Source organism: Oncorhynchus gorbuscha, linkage group LG06, assembly GCF_021184085.1.
Source record: "Oncorhynchus gorbuscha isolate QuinsamMale2020 ecotype Even-year linkage group LG06, OgorEven_v1.0, whole genome shotgun sequence".
NCBI lineage: Eukaryota > Metazoa > Chordata > Actinopteri > Salmoniformes > Salmonidae > Oncorhynchus > Oncorhynchus gorbuscha.
The window spans coordinates 83,803,115-83,826,347 of NC_060178.1; the positions used below are offsets into that span (position 1 = coordinate 83,803,115).

The 23,233-nt window shown below is 43.5% G+C and overlaps 2 protein-coding genes across 4 annotated transcripts in view; one reads left to right on the forward strand and one right to left on the reverse strand.

The window, feature by feature from the left end:
* Positions 1–17,890, reverse strand: eme1 (essential meiotic structure-specific endonuclease 1). 2 transcript variants are annotated; one of them, XM_046354349.1, is made up of 9 exons: positions 17,736–17,890; positions 9,718–10,469; positions 9,353–9,480; positions 8,018–8,107; positions 3,981–4,096; positions 3,507–3,651; positions 997–1,112; positions 660–849; positions 1–564 (listed from the first exon to the last, which is right to left on the reverse strand). In XM_046354349.1, the coding sequence occupies exons 2-9, from the start codon at positions 10,436–10,438 to the stop codon at positions 388–390; spliced, it is 1,683 nt and encodes a 560-aa protein (XP_046210305.1). In that variant the 5' UTR covers positions 10,439–10,469; positions 17,736–17,890; the 3' UTR covers positions 1–387. The 2 variants fall into 2 exon arrangements, with proteins under 2 accessions (XP_046210305.1, XP_046210304.1); XM_046354348.1 differs by having other exon boundaries at positions 3,981–4,102.
* Positions 16,985–23,233, forward strand: part of LOC124038452 (39S ribosomal protein L27, mitochondrial-like) — a 17,232-nt gene continuing 10,983 nt past the window's right edge. Inside the window, exon 1 of one of the 2 annotated variants that reach the window (XM_046354350.1) lies at positions 16,985–18,160. In XM_046354350.1, the coding sequence (XP_046210306.1) occupies positions 18,121–18,160 (40 nt within the window). In that variant the 5' untranslated portion in view covers positions 16,985–18,120. The remainder of the gene's footprint in view (positions 18,161–23,233) is intronic. The other variant, XM_046354352.1, reaches the window with a different exon arrangement.

Sequence of the window (23,233 nt, forward strand, 5' to 3'; positions counted from 1 at the left end):
TTGTATTAGACGCTTTAATAAAATAAAAAGTATATTACAAACCAAGGTGGATGTCATAAAACGGTGCACTATCCAAATCAACATTGAAATCCAAATGTCACTGTGCTCCATAGTTCACGGAGTGTATTTGAAACCTATTCGTGAGGACCCACATATGTGTTTCAGCCCCGAACTAACATGTCTGAATCAATGGATTAGACAATCACAAAGTCCTTGATTAGTTGAATGAAGTGCGTTAGTGCTGAGCTAGAGCAAAAGCCTGCACATCATATAGGTCCCCAGAGGCAGGGCTGAAGACCAGTGATGAAGAACAGATTTAAAACATCAGTCCAACTCCACTCTTCCACTACTGAGGTCACTGGTCAGATGCATGACATCCTAAAAGGGTCAAAGCATGGAGTCCAGGGTCTGCTGGGGCTCTGATGATGTCATCACCAGGTAGAGACGCTTGGAGAGCTCAGGACCAACCCGGCGAGTTGTGGAAGTCACGCCCTCCCCTCTGCGAATCAGGAGGTCCGATAGCAGTGACAGTTTCTCACGCTCTGACTTGCACCGACTGTACGCCTGCCAACGACATCACAATGCGGAGAGCAATTGTGAGATTCAGTGTGGGGAAAACACATACTGTATGTGTGTGTACGTATTATGTGTGGTTTTACCTGGTTGAGTAGCTGTGGAGAGGGGTAGGCAGCGAGGATGGCAGAGGCCATATCTTGGCTGACTCTGTTCAGCTGCTGGATCTGTCTCTTCCAGACCTGCAGCAGTCCTTTCCCAGCCTTGTCCACTTTCTGGCCTCCAGCCCACTCACTCTCCAGGTAGAACGAGAAGCCTGTCTTCTCCCTATCTCGTCTGGAGACAGACACGCACACAAACACACAATATATGAGATGTTACTCCCTTACAACTCTGCACAGCTGTATATTGTAATGACTTACTGATTGAGTGGTTCTATATTGAAATTACACAGTTGACCATTTATCACAGCAGCTCACTCACTTGAATGGGGCCTCAGCTACTGCTTTGGTTGCCATGGCAATGTGGTCAGAGAAATCCTTCCAGGTGGACAGGAAATGCACCTGAACCCCTGTGTGTAGCTGCAGGTGTACCACGGCCTGATGGGATGGATGTTGGAGGACCAAGAGACTGTTACAGAGGTACTTTGGAAAACTGTCACACAAGTGTCCTACATGACATGAAGCATGTAGGCTTACCTTTACTCCATACAAGTGGACATGGGTGTGCAGGGGCGTCATACACCCCAAAAATCTGAGGGGGCCCAAAGTACGTGAGGATGACTGGGGGGTGGTCCATAGGAGTGCTAGGCCTCCCGACCGTAAGTTTGAGAATTTAGCATTTTTCAAACACCTGAAAACAGCCTTTTCTTGCAATCTAGACCCATAATGTATGTAAACAAATGTATATTTTTCTACATATCTAAGAATACCTCGAGCTGTCTGTACCCTCCTGAGGGTGGTTATTTTTCTAAAGACACTAAATATGCTTCTCTGCATCTCTACTAAAATCTGGGTAAAAGAATGAAAGTGGCGGACCGTGACTATTGGACTTAGGCCTTCAGTTGAGATTTCTCTCTCCAATACTTCCTATCCAAAATCATGAAAACAACCGATACAGAGCATCACTTAATGCGCCCAACATAATATTGTGTAGTCGGACCATTCTAGTGCAGACTCTAGCACAGGAGAATAAATGTTTTTTGATGACAAAATCAAAACAGGCCTGAGCTGTGCTTCGGGCTGCAGCAGCTGTATGTGTAAATCATGGGGGAACCAAGCCAGGAAAAAAAAGCCATATTACAACTTATGTTGTGATAATTGTGTTGTTAAGGCTACTCTATACCCATTAGAAATGCATTCACATGCCACCGTTATATACAGTGTACAAAACATTTGGGAAAACTTCCTAATACTTTGTTGCACCCCTTTTGCCCTCTGAACAGCATTAGGGCATGGACTCTACAATGTATAGAAAGCGTTCCACAGGGATGCTGGCCCATGTTCACTCCACTGCTTCCCACAGTTATGTCAAGTTGGCTGGATGTCCTTTGGGAGGTGGACCATTCTTGATACACACAGGAAATTGTTGCGCATGAAAAGTCCAACAGCGGCACAGTTCGTCACACTCAAAACATTGCACACACACAATCCATGTCTCAAGGCTTAAAAATCCTTATTTAACCCGTCTCCTCCCCTTCATCTACACCAGGGGTGGGCCACCCCCCTTTTGAAGGACCTCTGATCAATCCTCCCCTCCTCCCTGAACGCATCATGTAAAGTGTTGGTCCAATGTTTCATGAGCTGAAATAAAAGATCCCAGAAATGTTCCATACTCACAAAAAGCTTCTCTAAAATGTTGTGCACAAATGTGTTTACATCCCTGTTAATGAGCATTTCTCCTTTGCCAAAATAATCCATCCACTTGACAGGTGTGGCATATCAAGGTGATTAAACAGCATGATCATTACACAGGTGCACCTTGTGCCGGGGACAATAAAAGGCCACAAAAATGCAGTTGTCGCACAACCCAATGCCACAGATGTTTCAAGTTTAGAGTGAGCATGCAATTGGCACCAATTGGTACACTGTCCTTCTCTCAACACATATCAAAGCTGCAAGCTAAGGTTAAACCTACACCTGGTTTCCTCTATCGTAATTACACCTCTTTCACCCCAGCTGCCAAACTAGCCCTTATTCAGATGACCATACTAAATTGGTCATCTCTGTAAACCTGAAGCAAGACCCTCTGGTTGATACTTATTTATAAAACCCTCTGAGGTGTCACTCCCCCTATATGAGATACCTACTGCAACCCTCATCCTCCACATACAACACCCGTTCTGCCAGTCACATTCTGTCAAAGGTCCCCAAAGCACACACATCCCTGGGTCGCTCCTCGTTTCAGTTCACTGCAGCTAGCGACTGGAACAAGCTGCAACAAACACTCAAACTGGACAGTTTTATCTCCATCTACATTCAAAGACTCGGACACTATTACTGACAAATGTAGGGTTGCTTCGTGTGATGTATTGTTGTCTCTACCTTTTTGCCCTTTGTGCGGTTGTCTGTGTCTAACAATGTTTGTGCTGCTGCCATGTTGTGTCGCTACCATGTTGTTGTCATGTTGCTACCATGCTGTGTTGCTGCCATTCTGTTGCTGTCTTAGGTATCTCTTTATGTAGTGGTGTGACGTCTCTCTTGTTGTGATGCGTGTTTTGTCCTAATTTTCTTATTTTTAATCCCAGCCCCCATCCCTGCAGGAGGCTTTTTGCCCCCTGGTAGGCCTTCATTGTATATAATAATTGGTTCTTAATTGACTTGCCTAATTAAATAAAGGTTCAATAAAAATAAGTAAGCAACCTTGTCCGAGACAGATCGGCACTTAGTTGAGTTGGTTTCAAAGACTAAAAACTTTCTCAAGTAGTATTTGCAAAAGCAATTCCACACACTATATTGTAAAATGATTACCAGCTGCTAATCATGACAACCCACCTCCTCTACCTCAACTCGAGACACCTTGGGCAGTGCATCACCTTCATCTTTCTTCCTCCTCTTTTTCACTGCCCCCTTTACTGCTGCTTGCTCATCCCCCAGGACCGCATCCCGGAACTTCTTCTGATTCTGGGATTTCTGGGATCTGTAGATAAAACAATGTTTTTGGGGGCAAAATTGAGGACTTTTATGTAACACAGCTTGACGAAGTTTGATGTTTCTACAAGAAACACTTTTCCTTCCTCCAAGTCACACTTATTTGAAATGCTAACACTTTATTATAACTTCTAGCAATAAACCATTTAATTATGAATGCTTAATTTAAAAAATAAATAAATAAACAAATTCTTTATAAAACTATTAGAAATACCCCCAAGTGCACAGTGGCATAGTACCTTGTCCCTACATAATGCACTTTGTAGGCAATATGGTGCCATTTGGGACACAGACCACATCCCTCTTCAGCCCCCTCACCTGAAGTATTTCTCCAAGTCTATGACCACCAGACTGGGGGTCCTGCCAGGGTTGCGAGCCTGCAGACCCAGGGTCCAGGAGGTCAAAGAGGCACTACAGTCTGCACCTCCACCCCTCTGTTCCTGGGTAACATACAGACAGGGAGGAGTGAGGGAGGTCAGAATCTAGTCACAGTGTATTGCCTAATAGTTCTAAAAGTGTCCTGGATTGATGCAATTATTATCAACAAAAGTGTTGAGACGGCAACGGTTGTTTTGTGTATTTTTTTTATACACATGTTTAGCATGAAATACTGCACATCAATGTGTGACTATGCCTTTTTGGTTGATGTTATTGTTGCTCGACAACAAGGTATTTTTAAGCAACAAGGCCAGAGGGGGTGTGGATTCTGGCCAAAATACCACAGCTAAGGTCTGTTCTTAAGCACAACGCAACGTGGAGTGCCTGGATACCAATGTAATTAGAGCAGTAAAAATACATTCTCATATCAGTGGTATGCGGGTCTGATATCACAACTTTCAGACAATCAGCATTCAGGGCTCAAACCACCCAGTTTATAAATCAGCAATATGCTACAACAAAACACGCTAATATGCTCTTCCGGGTCATTGTCAATGGTGAGCCCATGTCAGCATTTTAGGATGTTTTGTTGTAGCCTCCTGTAAGCTTTTCACTCATCATTATTCATGATACATTCATGGTTTTCCATAAATCATGGCATTATCAAGATTAATTTAGAACTGTTCAAAAACATGTTCTTCTCTTACTTGAATAGAAAATGGCACAAGACATTATTCACCATTCAATTCTGGTCAGCAAATCATAACCCACAACAAGAAAAAACTGCAAATGTATCCAAGGAGTTTGTAGAATTACAAACTTGATGTAGTCATTGCATGCAAGGAATATGGGACAAAATAATCAATTTGACTACTTTCATACACTTTATTTAGCTCATTAATCTAGAGGTTCACATACTTTTTCTCACAAAGAAAGTTAATGTTGGATCAATTTGCTCAATAAAGAAATTAAAAAGTATAATTTTTTTGTGTGCCATTTGTTTAAAATCAGATACACTTCATCTATACTCAAAAAAAGAATTAAAGCAACAAAGTGTTGGTCCCATATTTCATGAGCTGAAATAAAAGATCCCAGAATTTACCATTTGCATAAAAAGCTTATTTCTTTCAAATGTTTGGCACAAACTTGTTTAAATCCCTGTTAGTGAGCATTTATCCTGATTCAAAATAATCCATCCACTTGACAGTTGTGGCATATCAAGACGGCGATTAAATGGCTTGATCATTGCACATCAATGGCTTGATCATTCTCTACCTAAAATGTCTCAAGTTGAGGGAGCGTTCAATGTCATACTGACTGCAGGAATGTTCAACATTGTTTTAGAGACATTGTTTTAGAGAATTTGGCAGTATGTCCAACAGGCAGACCATGTGTAACCACACCAGCCCAGGACCTCCACATCCGGGTTTCTTCTTCTGGATCTATGTAGACGATGGCATGTTCCAGTTCCCGCCAATATCCAGCAACTTAGCACAGCCATGGAAGTGGAGTGGGACAACATTCCACGAGCCAGTATCAACAGACTAGACTGATCAACTGTATGCAAAGGAGATATGTCGCCCCAATCCTTTTTTTAAAGTATCGGTCACCAACAGGTGTATTCCCAGTCATGTGAAATCCATAGATTAGGGTCTAATGAATTTAATTCAATTGATTTCCTTATATGAACTGTAACTCAGTAAAATCATTCAAATTGTTGCATTTATATTTTTGTTCAGTGTATTAGTACATTTAGGTCAAATGTAGGCAGAATTAAAGAAAATGCTGAAGTTTTCAAACTTTCTCTAAGCACTATATGCATATAAATGGTATGTACATACATTGTGGACAGTATATTAATAGAAAAGGTGTGTACAGCTGTAGTTATATAGGATGAGCCTTGACTAGAATACAGTATATACAGATGAGGTGGGTAAAAAACAGCATGTAAACTTTATTAAAGTGACCTGTGTTCAATGACTATTGTATCAATTTGTAAAGTCAAAACAATTTCAATGTTTGAGGGAAAAAATGCATTCATCTTTAGATCAGAGTTGTAGTTGTACTGACTAACACAGTGCCTTCAGAAAGTATTCACACCCTGACTTATTCCACATTTTGTTGTGTTACAGCCTGAATTCAAAATTGAATAAATTATATTTCTCACCCAATACCCCACAATGACAAAGTGAAAACATGTTTTAATTGAACATGAAATACTGAAATCTAATTGACATACAGTACCAGTCAAAAGTTTGGACACACCTACTCATTCAAGGGTTTACCATTTTCTACACTAACATTCAAAAGTTTGGGGTCACTCAGAAATTATTGTTTTTGAAAGAAAATAAAAAAATTGTCCATTAAAATAACATCAAATTGATCAGAAATACAGTGTAGACAATGTTAATGACTATTGTAAATGGAAATGGCAGATTTTTAGGCGTACAGAGGCCCATTACCAGCAACCGTCGCTCCTGTGCTCCAATGGCACGTTGTGTTAGCTAGTCCAAGTTTATAATTTTAAAAGGCTAATTGAACATTAGAAAACCCTTTTGTAATGATGTTAGCACAGCTGAAAACTGTTGTCCTGATTAAAGAAGCAATAAAACTGGCCTTCTTTAGACTAGTTAAGTATCTGGAGCATCAGCATTTATGGGTTCGATTACAGGCTCAAAATGGCCAGAAACGTGGCCTCCCGGGTGGCACTAAGGCGATGCAGTGCTAGCTGTGCGTGAGATTCTGGGTTCGAGCCCAGGCTCTGTCGCAGCCGGGAGGCCAATGGGGCGGCGCACAATTGGCCCAGAGTCGTCTGGGTTAGGGAGGGTTTGGCCGGCAGGGATGTCCTTGTCCAGTCGTGCAATAGTGACTCCTGTGGCGGGTCGGGCGCAGTGCACGCTGACCAGGTTGCCAGGTGTTTCCTCTGATCCATTGGTGCAGCTAGCTGTGCATTGTGTCAAGAAGCAGTGCGGCTTGGTTGGGTTGTGTTTCGGAGGACACATGTCTCTCGACCTTCGCCTCTCGAGTCCTTACCAGAGTTGCAGCGATGAGACAAGACTGTAACTACTACCAATTGGATAACACGAAATTGGGGAGAAAAAAAGGGTACAAATAAATAAAATGGCCAGAAACAAAGACCTTTCTTCTGAAACTCGTCAGTCTATTCTTGTTCTGAGAGAAATTGCCAAGAAACTGAAGATCTTGTACAACGGTATGTACTACTCCCTTCACAAAACAGCACAAACTGGCTCTAACCAGAATAGAAAGAGGAGTGGGAGGCTCCAGCGCACAAATGAACAAGTACATTAGAGTGTCTAGTTTGAGAAAGACGCCTCACAACTGGCAGCTTCATTAAATAGTACCCGCAAAACACCAGTCTCAACTCCAACAGTGAAGAGGCGACTCTGGGATGATGGCCTTTTAGGCAAAGAAAAAGCAATATCTCAGACTGGCCAATAAAAATAAAAGATTAAGATGGGCAAAAGAAAGACCTGTTAAATCCACTTCAATCAGTGTAGCTGAGGGAGAGGAGAGGAAAAATAAAAATAAATTAACCTTGAGACCATTGAGACATGGATTGTGTAAGTGTGCCATTCAGAGGGTGAATGGACAAGAAAATAGTTTTGAGTGTGCCAAGAACTGCAACGCTGTTGAGTTTCACACAAACAGTTTCCTGTGTGTATTAAGAATGGTTCAAACCCCATAGGACAGCCAGCCAACTTTACTACTGTGGGAAGCATTGGAGTCAACATGGGCCAGCATCCCTGTGGAACGATTGACACCTTGTAAAGTCCATGCTCCAATGAATTAAGGCTGTTCTGAGGGCAAAGGGGGGTGCAACTCAATGTTAGGAAGGTGTTCCTAATGTTTTGTACACTCTGTACACCCCTCCCCAACTAGCACATTCAAGCTAGTCAGCAGAAACAGGAAGTGGGATGAAACCATAGCCATGCCCAACCCAGAGAGGTGTCACTCACCTGAGTGTAGCTGTGGATCAGGTTGATGAAGTCATCAACAGGTACTTGCATCACTGTGTGGGCCTCCGGGATACACAACACCTCACCTGTCTGAGAAACAACAGAGATTAAGGGCTTTGATTTGCTTGTTCGACATAGATCAACCACTGCAGTCAGCGACTGCCAAGTGACTGATCTACAAATCACCTGGCATAATGAATAACTACGCGTTATTATTTTTACATCAGTCAATCAGTAAAAATGTACCCATAATGCATCACGGATTCAACACGACCACAAAAAGCTATGGGTTGAGTGTAAACGTTTAAAAGAGATTGGGATACATAACGTGAAGAAAGATCCCTAACCAAAAAACGTCCCCCCACATAATTAAAATCCCAGTGCAGTTATCACAAAACATTATTTTCCGTGTAATAGCCTGACTAGACGATAGGCAATAAAGGCCTGGAGAAAGTTGTGTAATTTAAACGAAACAAGAGAGGAAGGGGCAAACTTTAGGCTACTTTGGTAAATTTGCAAGGCATCCAAAACAGACATTGCAAGATTCAGATTACCAGGACACTGTTTGAACTAATGATTACAACCCTGCTCTTGCGTCCTTAATAATGTGAGTGTGTTCAGTTCAGTCTGTTGTGTGTAGAATATCCTCGCCTATTCATTGACGATAGACTCTGCTTTTTACTGAAGTTGCAAGACATGGCAAGCCAAGAAATTGCAAGATACAGCATTCCATTTCGATAGATAGGCCTAGTGCACGAACTGCCTATACTGTGCCCTACCCCTCTCTCTCCGTCCCTCGATAGATCGCTATGAAAGATGCAAGTGTTGATGTTCTCAGAAGTACAGCAAATAGTCTCCTCCGTTCCCAAAATATTGAATCTTAGGAGTCTATTTGTAGCGGAATCGAATCTTGACACCAAGAAATGGGAGTCGAAACCGAGAGTCGACAATCAAGGAGTTGAGGAATCAATTATTTTGGAGAGCGACGCTCCACCACTACGTCATCGTCATTAATCGTTTGAAAAATGGCAGAGAAAGGCATCAGACAGCAGCTAAGTCCTGTATGGAAAATGAGAAGGTGGAATTGAGGTACAGTAATGATGGTACATGTACTATGTTTACCCATCTGAAAGGGATGCACCATGAGACCCAAACAGTTTTTGGCAGCATTGCAAATTCACATGTAAAATGGCAGTTTAAACATTAAGAAACAGTTTTGATGTGTCACATCCCTAGTTGCGTTGCATGATTAAGATGAAGATAAAAACACACTTGTGCTTGGTTAATACAGAATGGATAAGCGATAGAGAGATGTGTGTGAGATGCTCCAGTCACCTGAGTGCTAGGTGTTCTCCTGACCCAGTTGACGCTGCGAGGGAGGGGCTGTTTCTCTATGGCACAGCTGCAGCCCATGGCCTGGAGTGACGTCAGCAAATGGCCCCCACCTTCCAACTGCAACAGAGCTACACACACACACACACACACACACACACACACACACACACACACACACACACACACACACACACACACACACACACACACACACTGGAAACTGGGAACTACAAAATCCTCTGTGTAGCCCTTACTTACACCTATTCAATGCTTTTAAATCCATGCGGGTGAGACTGTGAGCAAGTGCACACTCTGGGGAAAAAGGTAGGGAATCAAAACACAGCCACTGCCTCTCTTCAACACACCTGGATCCACAGACACCACCATGTGTTTGATGCACTCCTCTGGTCGCAGTGCTTTCACAGCCTCTGCCAGGGCCGCCTTCTCTGCCTTCTGCCTCTCCTGCTGCAGCATCCGTGCCTCCTTGTCCCCCTGTTGCCTCTCCCTGGCTTCCCTCCTCAGCACCTCCCTGGAACCCTGGATCTCCTTACCAGTCATCTTGGAGGGCTTCCTCTTGGCAGGGGAGATTGTGCTCCTAGCCCAGGAGGATGGCTTTGGCGGGGGCCACAGCTGAGGGAGAGCTGCCTCCTCTGGGTCATCCCAGTCTGGTCCTCCACCTTTCTCCTTCCTACAATGACTGTTTAGGGTCTCGTATGAGGTGAATAGAGGTTCGGACTCTGAGTAACCATTCAGTGCCAACAGGCCTAAACCAATAGGAAGGTCTGGAGAGGAGTGATGGTTGTCCTGTCCATTACAGAGTGTGGAGGATGCAGGCTCCAAACCCTCCTGTCTCTGTTTGAGTCTCAGCGCCAGGGGGATATAGGGAACATCCTCATCATCACTACTGATCATCATAACATCAGCCAACCCTATGGGGAGGTCTGTATGAGAGCTGTCCAGGACCACCAGGTCTGGTTGGTCTGTGTGGATCTGGGAGGCTTGGCTCAGACTACATCTGGGCTGGAGGAAGTCATACACAGGGAGATCCTCGTCCAGGTCACTGGTGGAGTCACTGTAGCTGCCCATGGTGGGTCCAGCCTCAGACAGTCGAGATGGACTGTGGATGGACAAAGCAGGTTAAAAATCAGAACCATGGTGTTAATGTTGGCAGGCGCCATTGGATTCTGTATGGTTGGCACTATTAATTATGTTCCATCCAGAATGATAACATACATATTTATTGTACAATCTATTGGAGTAGGCCTAAATAGGCTAAAGAGTATCCAAATTGGCCTTCCTCTCTGGCCATACGAGCCTCGAGAGACCGCTAGTGAGTGCTGTTCTTCTGACGTTGTAGTTCCGCTCGAGGTCATCTTCAACCTAGGTTCCGCTTAGGGTACAATGTCAGGAAGAACAGCACTTAATGGATAGATGAGGTGCAACGAAGAAGAGTAGTAATATGTTCAGATTCTGCATCAGTTTTGTGTAGTCTAAGATCAGGGAAGTCAGAACGGATGGATAGAAATTATGTTGTTAAGGTTATAAAGAAATGGGATAGAGATTCAATTTTTTTGGATCCCTGCTCAAACAGGAGTCAATGGAAATTATTTAGTAGATTTACAGGTGCAATTAAGGAGAGGAGAGGTTAAAAACAGGAATCCAAAAGTTTAGGTTAGATGCTGGCAGAGGAAAATATAGTAAAAAGGAAATATGTACAAGAAATTGGGTCTTGTAATGGGAACCGTAGATATTAAGTAATGTCAACAACAACAAATGCTTGGTTAAAAACAACCCAATTTAAATAAATATTGGACAGAACACACATTGGATTATTTTGAACCAGCCAGCTGGGTCACCTAGTTAGCTTGTTGGGTTATTGATGCTGGGCTATTGAGCTATGACCCACCGGGTCAGATCAGAAGACTGGTGGCATGGCTTTCGTGTTGGCCACCCGGGAGAGTAAATGTAATTCCAGTTCTCTGGTCATCTGTTCTGTTGTTTAAAAATTTTTTTTTTTAGAGAGAGTGTAGGATGAGATTAAGGCATATGGGATTCAATTATTTGAACTTGGTAGGGAAGCATGTTACTGGAATGTGTGATGGGTGTATGGTGAAAGAAACAGATGAACATGTATTTTATTGTCAATTGGGGGAGTTTGACAGGGTCAGAGGTTGGATGGGGCTGGGGTGGAATTTTGGGTAGTGAGGTTTGTAGGGGATATAGATTAATAGGAAGGCCGTGACTGGCCTCACACTCCAGTGACTTCAAAGCCTCTCACTGGCAAATACAAAGCATCAGCAATCCTGGGTTTACATCAGGGTTCCCCAAATGGTGGCCCGCAAGCGGTTTTATTTGGCCTCCCAACTTTTCTGAGCAATAATGATTTTTTAAAGACTAAAAACAACAGGAAATCAGCTCCAAGTGATTTTAATTTTGGAAATACAGTGGGGCAAAAAAGTATTTAGTCAGCCACCAATTGTGCAAGTTCTCCAACTTAAAAAGATGATAAAAAAGTCTGTAATTTTCATCATAGGTACACTTCAACTATGACAGACAAAATTAGAAAAAAAAATCCAGAAAATCACATTGTAGGATTTAATGAATTTATTTGCAAATTATGGTGGAAAATAAGTATTTGATCAATAACAAAAGTTTCTCAATACTTTGTTATATACCCTTTGTTGGCAATGACAGAGGTCAAATGTTTTCTGTAAGTCTTCACAAGGTTCACACACACACACTGTTGCTGGTATTTTGGCCCATTCCTCCATAGAGATCTCCTCTAGAGCAGGGATGTTTTGGGGCTGTTGCTGGGCAACACGGACTTTCAACTCCCTCCAAAGATCTGGAGACTGGCAAGGCCACTCCAGGACCTTGAAATGCTTCTTACGAAGCCACTCCTTCGTTGCCCGGGCGGTGTGTTTGACATCATTGTCATGCTGAAAGACCCAGCCACGTTTCATCTTCAATGCCCTTACTGATGGCAGGAGGTTTTCACTCAAAATCTCACGATACATGGCCCCATTCATTCTTTCCTTTACACGGATCAGTCGTCCTGGTCCCTTTGCAAAGAAACAGCCCCAAAGCATGATGTTTCCACCCCCATGCTTCACAGTGGGTATGGGGTTCTTTGGATGCAACTCAGCATTCTTTGTCCTCCAAACACGACGAGTTGAGTTTTTACCAAAAAGTAATATTTTGGTTTCATCTGACCATATGACATTCTCCCAATCTACTTCTGGATCATCCAAATGCTTTCTAGCAAACTTCAGACGGGCCTGGACATGTACTGGCTTAAGCAGGGGGACACGTCTGGCACTGCAGGATTTGAGTCCCTGGCGGCGTAGTGTGTTACTGATGGTAGCCTTTGTTACTTTGGCCCCAGCTCTCTGCAGGTCATTCACTAGGTCCCCCCGTGTGGTTCTGGGATTTTTGCTCACCGTTCTGGTGATCATTTTGACCCCACGGGGTGAGATCTTGCGTGGAGCCCCAGATCGAGGGAGATTATCAGTGGTCTTGTATGTCTTCCATTTCCTAATAATTGCTCCCACAGTTGATTTCTTCAAACCAAGCTGCTTACCTATTGCAGATTCAGTCTTCCCAGCCTGGTGCAGGTCTACAATTTTGTTTCTGGTGTCCTTTGACAGCTCTTTGGTCTTAGCCATAGTGGAGTTTGGAGTGTGACTGTTTGAGGTTGTGGACAGGTGTTTTTATACTGATAACAAGTTCAAACAGGTGCCATTAATACAGGTAACGAGTAGAGGACAGAGGAGCCTCTTAAAGAAGAAGTTACAGGTCTGTGAGAGTCAGAAATCTTGCTTGTTTGTAGGTGACCAAATACTTATTTTCCACCATAATTTGCAAATCAATTCATTAAAAATCCTACAATGTGATTTTCTGGATTTTTTTTCTCATTTTGTCTGTCATAGTTGAAGTGTACCTATGATGAAAATTACAGGCCTCTCTTATCTTTTTAAGTGGGAGAACTTGCACAATTGGTGGCTGACTAAATACAATGTAACTCCAAGTCAATCACACTTCTGTGAAATCAAACTGTCCACGTAGGAAGCAACACTGATTGACAATACATTTCACATGCTGTTGTGCAAATGGAATAGACAACAGGTGGAAATTATAGGCAATTAGCAAGACACCCCCAATAAAGGTGGGGGGTGACGACCACAGACCACTTCTTAGTTCCTATGCTTCCTGGCTGATGTTTTGGTCACTTTTGAATGCTGGCGGTGCTTTCACTCTAGTGGAGTCTACAACCCACACAAGTGGCTCAGGTAGTGCAGCTCATCCAGGATGGCACATCAATACGAGCTGTGGCAAGAATGTTTGCGGTATCTGTCAGCGTAGTGTCCAGAGCATGGAGGCGCTACCAGGAGACAGGCCAGTACATCAGGAGACGTGGAGGAGGCCGTAGGGGGCCAATAACCCAGCAGCAGGACCACTACCTCCGCCTTTGTGCAAGGAGGAGCAGGAGGAGCACTGCCAGTCCTGCAAAATGACCTCCAGCAGGCCACAAATGTGCATGTCTGCTCAAATGGTCAGAAACAGACTCCACGAGGGTGGTATGAGGGCCCGACGTCCACAGGTGGGGGTTGTGCTTACAGCCCAACACCGTGCAGGATGTTTGGCATTTGCCAGAGAACACCAAGATTGGCAAATTCGCCACTGGCGCCCTGTGCTCTTCACAGATGAAAGCAGGTTCACACTGAGCACATGTGACAGACGTGACAGTCTGGAGACGCCGTGGAGAACATTCTGCTGCCTGCAACATCCTCCAGCATGACCGGTTTGGCGGTGGGTCAGTCATGGTGTGGGGTGGCATTTCTTTGGGGGGCTGCACAGCCCTCCATATGCTCGCCAGAGGTAGCCTGACTGCCATTAGGTACCGAGATGAGATCCTCAGACCCCTTGTGAGACCAAATGCTGGTGCGGTTGGCCCTGGGTCCCTCCTAATGCAAGACAATGCTAGACCTCATGTGGCTGGAGTGTGTCAGCAGTTCTTGTAAGATGAAGGCATTGATGCTATGGACTGGCCCGCCCGCTCCCCAGACCTGAATCCAATTGAGCACATCTGGGACATCATGTCTCGCTCCATCCACCAACACCACATTGCACCACAGACTGTCCAGGAGTTGGCAGATGCTTTCGTCCAGGTCTGGGAGAAGATCCCTCAGGAGACCACCCACCACCTCATAAGGAGCATGCCCAGGCGTTGTAGGGAGGTCAGACAGGCACGTGGAGGCCACACACACTACTGAGCCTCATTTGGACTTGTTTTAAGGACATTACATCAAAGTTGGATCAGCCTGTAGTGTGGTTTTCCACTTTCATTTTGAGTGTGACTCCAAATCCAGACCTCCATGGGTTGATAAATTTGATTTCCATTGATAATTTGTGCGATTTTGTTGTCAGCACATTCAACTATGTAAAGAAAAAAGTATTTAATAAGAATATTTCATTCAGATCTAGGATGTGTTATTTTAGTGTTCCCTTTATTTTTTGAGCAGTGTATATATAGTATATGATATATATTAGAGGTCGACCGATTATGATTTTTCAACGCCGATACCGATTATTGGAGGGCCCCCCCAAAAAAGCCGCTACCGATTAATCGGCCGATCAAAAAGTTTTTTATTATTTTTTATTAATAACAACAACAATACTGAATGAACACTTATTTTAACTTAATATAATACATCAATAAAATCAATTTAGCCTCAAGTAAATAATGAAACATGTTCAATTTGGTTTAAATAATGCAAAAAGAAAGTGTTGGAGAATAAAGTAAAGGTGCAATGTGCTATGTAAGAAAGCTAACGTTTCATTTCCTTGCTCAGAACATGAGAACATATGAAAGCTGGTGGTTCCTTTTAACATGGGTCTTCAATATTCCCAGGTAAGAAGTTTTAGGTTGCAGTTATTATAGGAATTATAGGACTATTTCCCTCTATACCATTTGTATTTCATTAACCTAACTATTGGATGTTCTTATAGGCACTTTAGTATTGCCAGTGTAACAGCATAGCTTCCATCCCTCTAGTTAGCACACACTAACTAGCTAGCCATTTCACTTCGGTTAGACCAGCCTCATCTCGGGAGTTGATAGGCTTGAAGTCATAAACAGCACAATGCTTGACGCACAACGAAGAGCTGCTGGCAAAACGCACGAAAGTGCTGTTTGAATGAATGTTTACTCATCTGCTTCTGCCTACCATCGCTCAGTCAGATACTTAGATGCTTGTATGCTCAGTCAGATTACATGCAACGCAGGACACGCTAGATAATATTATGATTATGATTGATTGTTTTTTATAAGATAAAATTTAATGCTAGCTAGTAACTTACCTTGGTTTACTGCAATACTGCTTACTGCATTCGCGTAACAGGCAGTCTCCTCGTGGAGTGCAACGAGAGAGAGGCAGGTCATTATTGCTTTGGACAAGTTAACTGTAAGGTTGCAAGATTGCATCCCCCGAGCTGACAAGGTGAAAATCTGTCATTCTGCCCCTGAACAAGGCAGTTAACCCACCGTTCCTAGGCATTCATTGAAAATAAGAATGTGTTCTTAACTGACTTGCCTAGTTAAAGGTATTTTTTTTAAATCAAGTAAAAAAAAAATAATAATTTTTTTTTTTAAATCGGCACCCAAAAATACAGATTACCGATTGTCATGAAAACTTGAAATCGGGCCTAATTAATCGGCCATTCCGATTAATCGGTCGACCTCTAATATATATATATATTTTTTTATTCCAGCCCCCGTCCCCACAGGAGGTCTTTTGGTAGGCCATCATTCTAACTTTTTATCCCAGCCCCCGTCCCCACAGGAGGCCTTTTGGTAGGCCATCATTCTAAATAAGAATTTATTCTTAACTGACTTGCCCAGTTAAATAAAAATAATAGAACACTAGTCACTTTAATAATGTTAACATATTTTGCATTACTCACATGTATATAGAGTATTCTATCCTACTGTAGCTAAGTCTATGCTCCTCTGACATTGCTCGTCCAATATTTATATATTTTTAATTCCATTCCTTTAGATTTGTGTGTATTGTTGTGCAATTGTTTGATATTTCTGTTAGATATTGCTGTACTGTTAAGAGCTAGAAACACAAGCATTTCGCTACACCCGCAATAACATCTGCTAAACACGTGTATGTGAAAAATACAATTTGAATACCGTCACACCATCATAAAATTAAAATAAAAAAAGTGATATATTTTGACCAGCACTAGTCCAAAAACCCCAACACAGTTGTGAAGAGGGCACAACAATGCCTCTTCCCCCCCAGGAGGTTGAAAAGATTTGGCATGGGCCCTCAGATCCTCAAAAAGCTCTTCAACTGCACCATTGAGAGCATCTTGACTGGCTCCATCACCGCTTGGTATGACAACTGCTTGGCACCCGACCCCAGGGCACTACAGAGTGTAGAGCAGGGATGGGCAACTCCAGTCCTCAGGGGCCTAATTGGTGTCACATTTTTGTCCCAGCCCCCGTTAACACACCTGACTCCAATAATCAACTAATCATGAGTTTCAGTTTAGAATACCAGGCGCTGTCAAAGGAAGGTCCTAACAATTGTTGTCAACGACACCAGCCACGGACTGTTCTCTACTACTACCGCACAGCTCACCAAGTCTGGAACCTGAACAACTTCTACCCCCAAGCCATAGGACTGCTAAATAGTTAGCTGCACTGACCCATTTTTGCATTAACTGACTCCTCACATACGCTGCTGCTACTGTTTACTATCTGGTTTATAGACATAAATGGTCGGAGCACGTCAAACGAAAGACTAGTTTCTCAGTGACTCGTTCAATTTAATCATGACTCGAGTCAGTAAAGAATCGTTCAAAAATAACGACTCGTTTGCGTACTACATATCACTACTGCGCAATGTACCTGCTAACTACTACTTGCTAGCTTCATTGACAAACAGAGTTGGAACTGAGCTAGAAAGTGATTTTGGGCACTGATAAACCGCGTGTAAGTTAGCTGGTGCTGTATTTACGATAGTTTGACAGCTTGCAGAAGACGAAGTTAGACATGTTCTCAGAAATCAGTCCTGAGCGCGCGGCCAGACTTTCCCGACTCGATCGACAATGCAGTACACTTACTACTTATTAATGCACATGTTTTTACTTGAAATGCTGCAAACACTAAAGCTACAGTTAACGTGTATGTAATTATCGTAATAGTAACATTCGAAGCATATGGGTTGGGTTAATGTCATACTATTACATTTAGCTAGCTACATTAGCTAGTAAATGTTGTCGAGGCGTGTTGGCTAGCTAACGTTTAGCTACCAATACAACGTTAATATCTAAAGTCTGTCAAATTAATTGAACATAATTATCTACTCACGTTCTTGTATAAGGGTTCAATATTTTATCTTCAGGACAAAAATAATGACTAACTTTCGCGCTATTTCGTCTTGCTAGCCTTTTTGTAACTGGATTTTCAAATTTTGGATTCCGCGGGTTTAGTGGACGAACTAGTTACCACAGCCACAATTATGGTTAAACCCCGCCTATTTCTACAATTTCTCTTTTTAACTATTTAAAAAAAAAAACAAACCTTGACCACACTGGCAATTTTATGCCAAAACGTAATCTTCAATTAATACCAAAAAGCTAATTTTAGTTTAAGATTTTTTTAGGACGTAGACAATTTTGACTTTGGCAAACTAGGGATAAGCGGTCAGTAGTTTAGAAGTTGATGTGACAACGTTGACGTCACGTGATCCAACATGGCGGCGCTCGCGTCCTTGATGTTCAAGTCCAGATCAGGTAAAATATACACATTACAATTTATTTGCGTTAATTCAAACCTCTCTATGAAACACACTAGTATACGCCAATGACGCTCATGTATTATAGTTACACAGCTGGATAACGTGTTTTTGAAGCTAGCTGGCATGGCTTTAGCCACCCTCTCGTGCCTTCTCCAAAGCCGAAAATGTTATATTTAAGTGGATATATTTTGTAAATTTAACTAGGGAAGTCAGTTAAGAACAAATTCTTATTTACAATGACTGCCAAGGAACAGTGGGTTAACTGCCTTTTTCAGGTTCAGGGACAGAACAGATTTTTACCATAGTCATCTAGCAACTGGCCAAACGCTAGGCTGGCTACCTGCAGATGTGATACAGCCTGGATTCGAACTAGGCATTGCAGTGTCTTAGATCACTGCGCGACTCGGATGCCCACGGGTTTTGTTCGTCGTTGGCCTGCAGACCGTGCCAATATATCCTCCAAACGCTGTCTTCGAAAGGCATTATCACTTTTATACCATGAGTTACCAACATATTAAAATAATGATTGACGTATTTTCATTAAACATTATTTTGACTAATTTACTCATACTATGTAATCCTTCTGCAAGATATAGTCCCCACACAAATCTAGGGTTGGTAGAGACACGACCCAGTTGTTCAGTCTTTTTACATTTGTAATGTTGCGGCCCCAGTCGTTCATTCTAAATGTTCCATTGTCATCCAGGCTGGCAACTTTCTTATCCATTGCTTGCTAGCTAGCCAAATACGGCTAACATAGTCAAGTCAAAAAGTGCATAACGGGAAATAACGGGAAAGTAGCCGCACTTGCATTGTCATAGAAAATGTGCTCACTCGTCAGGTCCCTGTTATTCGGAGGAGCTAGCCAACGACACGGCAACAGTAACACAATCACTTCAATCGGAAGCTGGAAAGACTGCAAATGAGCTACTTTTCATTTTAATAAAAAAACAAAATATATATCCATAAAAATGATGCCAGCTGATTCATGATTTCGGCTGGCTGAGACACTGCATGCCTGTCTGTGTCAGCAGGAGATCGAATTTGAATATTGAAACAATGTTGCAAATGTCGGAGATGGACAGTGAGGTTTATTCAAATTTCCCTGTTGAAAACAAAATGTTAGTCTAAAATATATGTGAGATAATGTCTAGATGCTTTTTATAGTGGAGATCCAGTTTATAAATTGCCTGGCTGGGCTGATGACAGTGGATTGCGCAGTCAAATGGAACAGAGTAAATGGGCCTTTTAACATAATAGATTTAGTGGTGGCAACTTGTAGAATTGACATCGTCTGGAATGCAGTTTTAACCAATCAGCATTCAGGATTAGACCCACCCGTTGCATAAAACTTAAGACCACAGCCTGTCACTTCCAATGGGAACAAATGAGTCAAATCAAATTTTATTTGTCACATACACATGGTTAGCAGATGTTAATGCGAGTGTAGCGAAATGCTTGTGCTTCTAGTTCCGACAATGCAGTGATAACCAACAAGTAATCTAACTAACAATTCCAAAACTACTGTCTTATACACAGTGTAAGGGGATAAGGAATATGTACATAAGGATATATGAATGAGTGATGGTACAGAGCAGCATACAGTAGATTGTATCGAGTACAGTATATACATATGAGATGAGTGTGTAGACAAAGTAAACAAAGTGGCATAGTTAAAGTGGCTAGTGAAACATGTATTACATAAGGATGCAGTCGATGATGTAGAGTACAATATATACATATGCATATGAGATGAATAATGTAGGGTAAGTAACATTATATAAGGTAGCATTGTTTAAAGTGGCTAGTGATATATTTACATCATTTCCCATCAATTCCCATTATTAAAGTGGCTGGAGTTGGGTCAGTGTCAATGACAGTGTGTTGGCAGCAGCCACTCAATGTTAGTGGTGGCTGTTTAACAGTCTGATGCCCTTGAGATAGAAGCTGTTTTTCAGTCTCTCGGTCCCATCTTTGATGCACCTGTACTGACCTCGCCTTCTGGATGATAGCGGGGTGAACAGGCAGTGGTTTGGGCGGTTGATGTCCTTGATGATCTTTATGGCCTTCCTGTAACAACGGGTGGTGTAGGTGTCCTGGAGGGCAGGTAGTTTGCCCCCGGTGATGCGTTGTGCAGTCCTCACTACCCTCTGGAGAGCCTTACGGTTGAGGGCGGAGCAGTTGCCGTACCAGGCGGCGATACAGCCCGCCAGGATGCTCTCGATTGTGCATCTGTAGAAGTTTGTGAGTGCTTTTGGTGACAAGCCGAATTTCTTCAGCCTCCTGAGGTTGAAGAGGCGCTGCTGCGCCTTCTTCACGACGCTGTCAGTGTGAGTGGACCAATTCAGTTTGTCTGTGATGTGTATGCCGAGGAACTTAAAACTAGCTACCCTCTCCACTACTGTTCCATCGATGTGGATAGGGGGGTGTTCCCTCTGCTGTTTCCTGAAGTCCACAATCATCTCCTTAGTTTTGTTGACGTTGAGTGTGAGGTTATTTTCCTGACACCACGCTCCGAGGGCCCTCACCTCCTCCCTGTAGGCCGTCTCGTCGTTGTTGGTAATCAAGCCTACCACTGTTGTGTCGTCCGCAAACTTGATGATTGAGTTGGAGGCGTGCGTGGCCACGCAGTCGTGGGTGAACAGGGAGTACAGGAGAGGGCTCAGAACGCACCCTTGTGGGGCCCCCGTGTTGAGGATCAGCGGGGAGGAGATGTTGTTGCCTACCCTCACCACCTGGGGGCGGCCCGTCAGGAAGTCCAGTACCCAGTTGCACAGGGCGGGGTCGAGACCCAGGGAGGAGGGTACTATGGTGTTGAATGCCGAGCTGTAGTCGATGAACAGCATTCTCACATAGGTATTCCTCTTGTCCAGGTGGGTTAGGGCAGTGTGCAATGTGGTTGAGATTGCATCGTCTGTGGACCTATTTGGGCGGTAAGCAAATTGGAGTGGGTCTAGGGTGTCAGGTAGGGTGGAGGTGATATGGTCCTTGACTAGTCTCTCAAAGCACTTCATGATGACGGAAGTGAGTGCTACGGGGCGGTAGTCGTTTAGCTCAGTTACCTTAGCTTTCTTGGGAACAGGAACAATGGTGGCCCTCTTGAAGCATGTGGGAACAGCAGACTGGTATAAGGATTGATTGAATATGTCCGTAAACACACCGGCCAGCTGGTCTGCACATGCTCTGAGGGCGCGGCTGGGGATGCCGTCTGGGCCTGCAGCCTTGCGAGGGTTAACACGTTTAAATGTCTTACTCACCTCGGCTGCAGTGAATGAGAGACCGCATGTTTTCGTTGCAGGCCGTGTCAGTGGCACTGTATTGTCCTCAAAGCGGGCAAAAAAGTTATTTAGTCTGCCTGGGAGCAAGACATCCTGGTCCGTGACTGGGCTGGGTTTCTTCTTGTAGTCCGTGATTGACTGTAGACCCTGCCACATGCCTCTTGTGTCTGAGCCATTGAATTGAGATTCCACTTTGTCTCTGTACTGACGCTTAGCTTGTTTAATAGCCTTGCGGAGGGAATAGCTGCATTGTTTATATTCGGTCATGTTACCAGACACCTTGCCCTGATTAAAAGCAGTGGTTCGCGCTTTCAGTTTCACGCGAATGCTGCCATTAATCCACTGTTTCTGGTTTGGGAATGTTTTTATCGTTGCTATGGGAATGACATCTTCGACGCACGTTCTAATGAACTCGCACACCGAATCAGCGTATTCGTCAATATTTCCATCTGACGCAATACGAAACATGTCCCAGTCCACGTGATGGAAGCAGTCTTGGAGTGTGGAGTCAGCTTGGTCTGACCAGCGTTGGACAGACCTCAGCGTGGGAGCCTCTTGTTTTAGCTTCTGCCTGTAGGCAGGGATCAGCAAAATGGAGTCGTGGTCAGCTTTCCCGAAAGGGGGGCGGGGCAGGGCCTTATATGCGTCGCGGAAGTTAGTAACAATGATCCAAGGTTTTACCACCCCTGGTTGCGCAATCGATATGCTGAAAACATTTAGGGAGTCTTGTTTTCAGATTAGCTTTGTCAAAATCCCCAGCTACAATGAATGCAGCCTCCGGATAAATGGTTTCCAGTTTGCAAAGAGGGGGGGGGTATATACAGCTGTGATTATAATCGAAGAGAATTCTCTTGGAAGATAATGCGGTCTACATTTGATTGTGAGGAATTCTAAATCAGGTGAACAGAAGGATTTGAGTTCCTGTATGTTTCCTTCATCACACCATGTCCCGTTAGTCATGAGGCATACGCCCCCGCCACTCTTCTTACCAGAGAGAAATGTATGTTTCTGTCGGCGCGATGCGTGGAGAAACCCGTTGGCTGCACCGCCCTGGATAGCGTCTTTCCAGTAAGCCATGTTTCCGTGAAGCAGAGAACGTTGCAGTCTCTGATGTCCCTCTGGAATGCCACCCTTGCTCGGATTTCATCAACCTTGTTGTCGAGAGACTGGACATTGGCAAGAAGAATGCTGGGAAGTGGTGCGCGATGTGCCCTTTTTCGGAGTCTGACCAGAAGACCGCCTCATTTCCCTCTTTTTCGGAGTCGTTTTTTTGGGTCGCTGCATGCGATCCATTCCGTTGTCCTGTTTGTAAGGCAGAACACAGGATCCTCGTCGCGGAAAACATATTCTTGGTCGTACTGATGGTGAGTTGACGCTGATCTTATATTCAGTAGTTCTTCTCGACTGTATGTAATGAAACCTAAGATGACCTGGGGTACTAATGTAAGAAATAACACGTAAAAAAAACAAAAAACTGCATAGTTTCCTAGGAACGCGAAGCGAGGCGGCCATCTCAGTCGGCGCAGGAATAGAAGTAGGCAGAAAAAGCAAAGAGGTGGGCAGAGCCAAGCACAAGCTAGCGAGAGCCTATTGGCGTGTTCTAGCCAACATTTGTATATTTCCGTTAGGGAACGCCTACCCTGTGAAGTGCGCAATAACTTGATTCGCATTTGCAATCCTAAACAATGCATTTAAAAACATTTTTGACAAAGGGTAAAGTCAACAAAACTTTGTCCATTCTGTTAAAAAAAAACATTCGGAACAGAACAATATTGAGATCAAATGTTTCA

Coding starts and splice junctions, on each gene's coding strand:
- eme1 (XM_046354348.1), bottom strand. CDS start 10,438: ATGGGCAGCTACAGTGACTCCACCAGTGACCTGGACGAGGATCTCCCT. Junction 8,108..9,352: donor GGAGAACACCTAGCACTCAG/GTGACTGGAGCA, acceptor GTTGTTTCTCAG/ACAGGTGAGGTGTTGTGTAT. Junction 850..996: donor GTAGCTGAGGCCCCATTCAA/GTGAGTGAGCTG, acceptor GTCTGTCTCCAG/ACGAGATAGGGAGAAGACAG.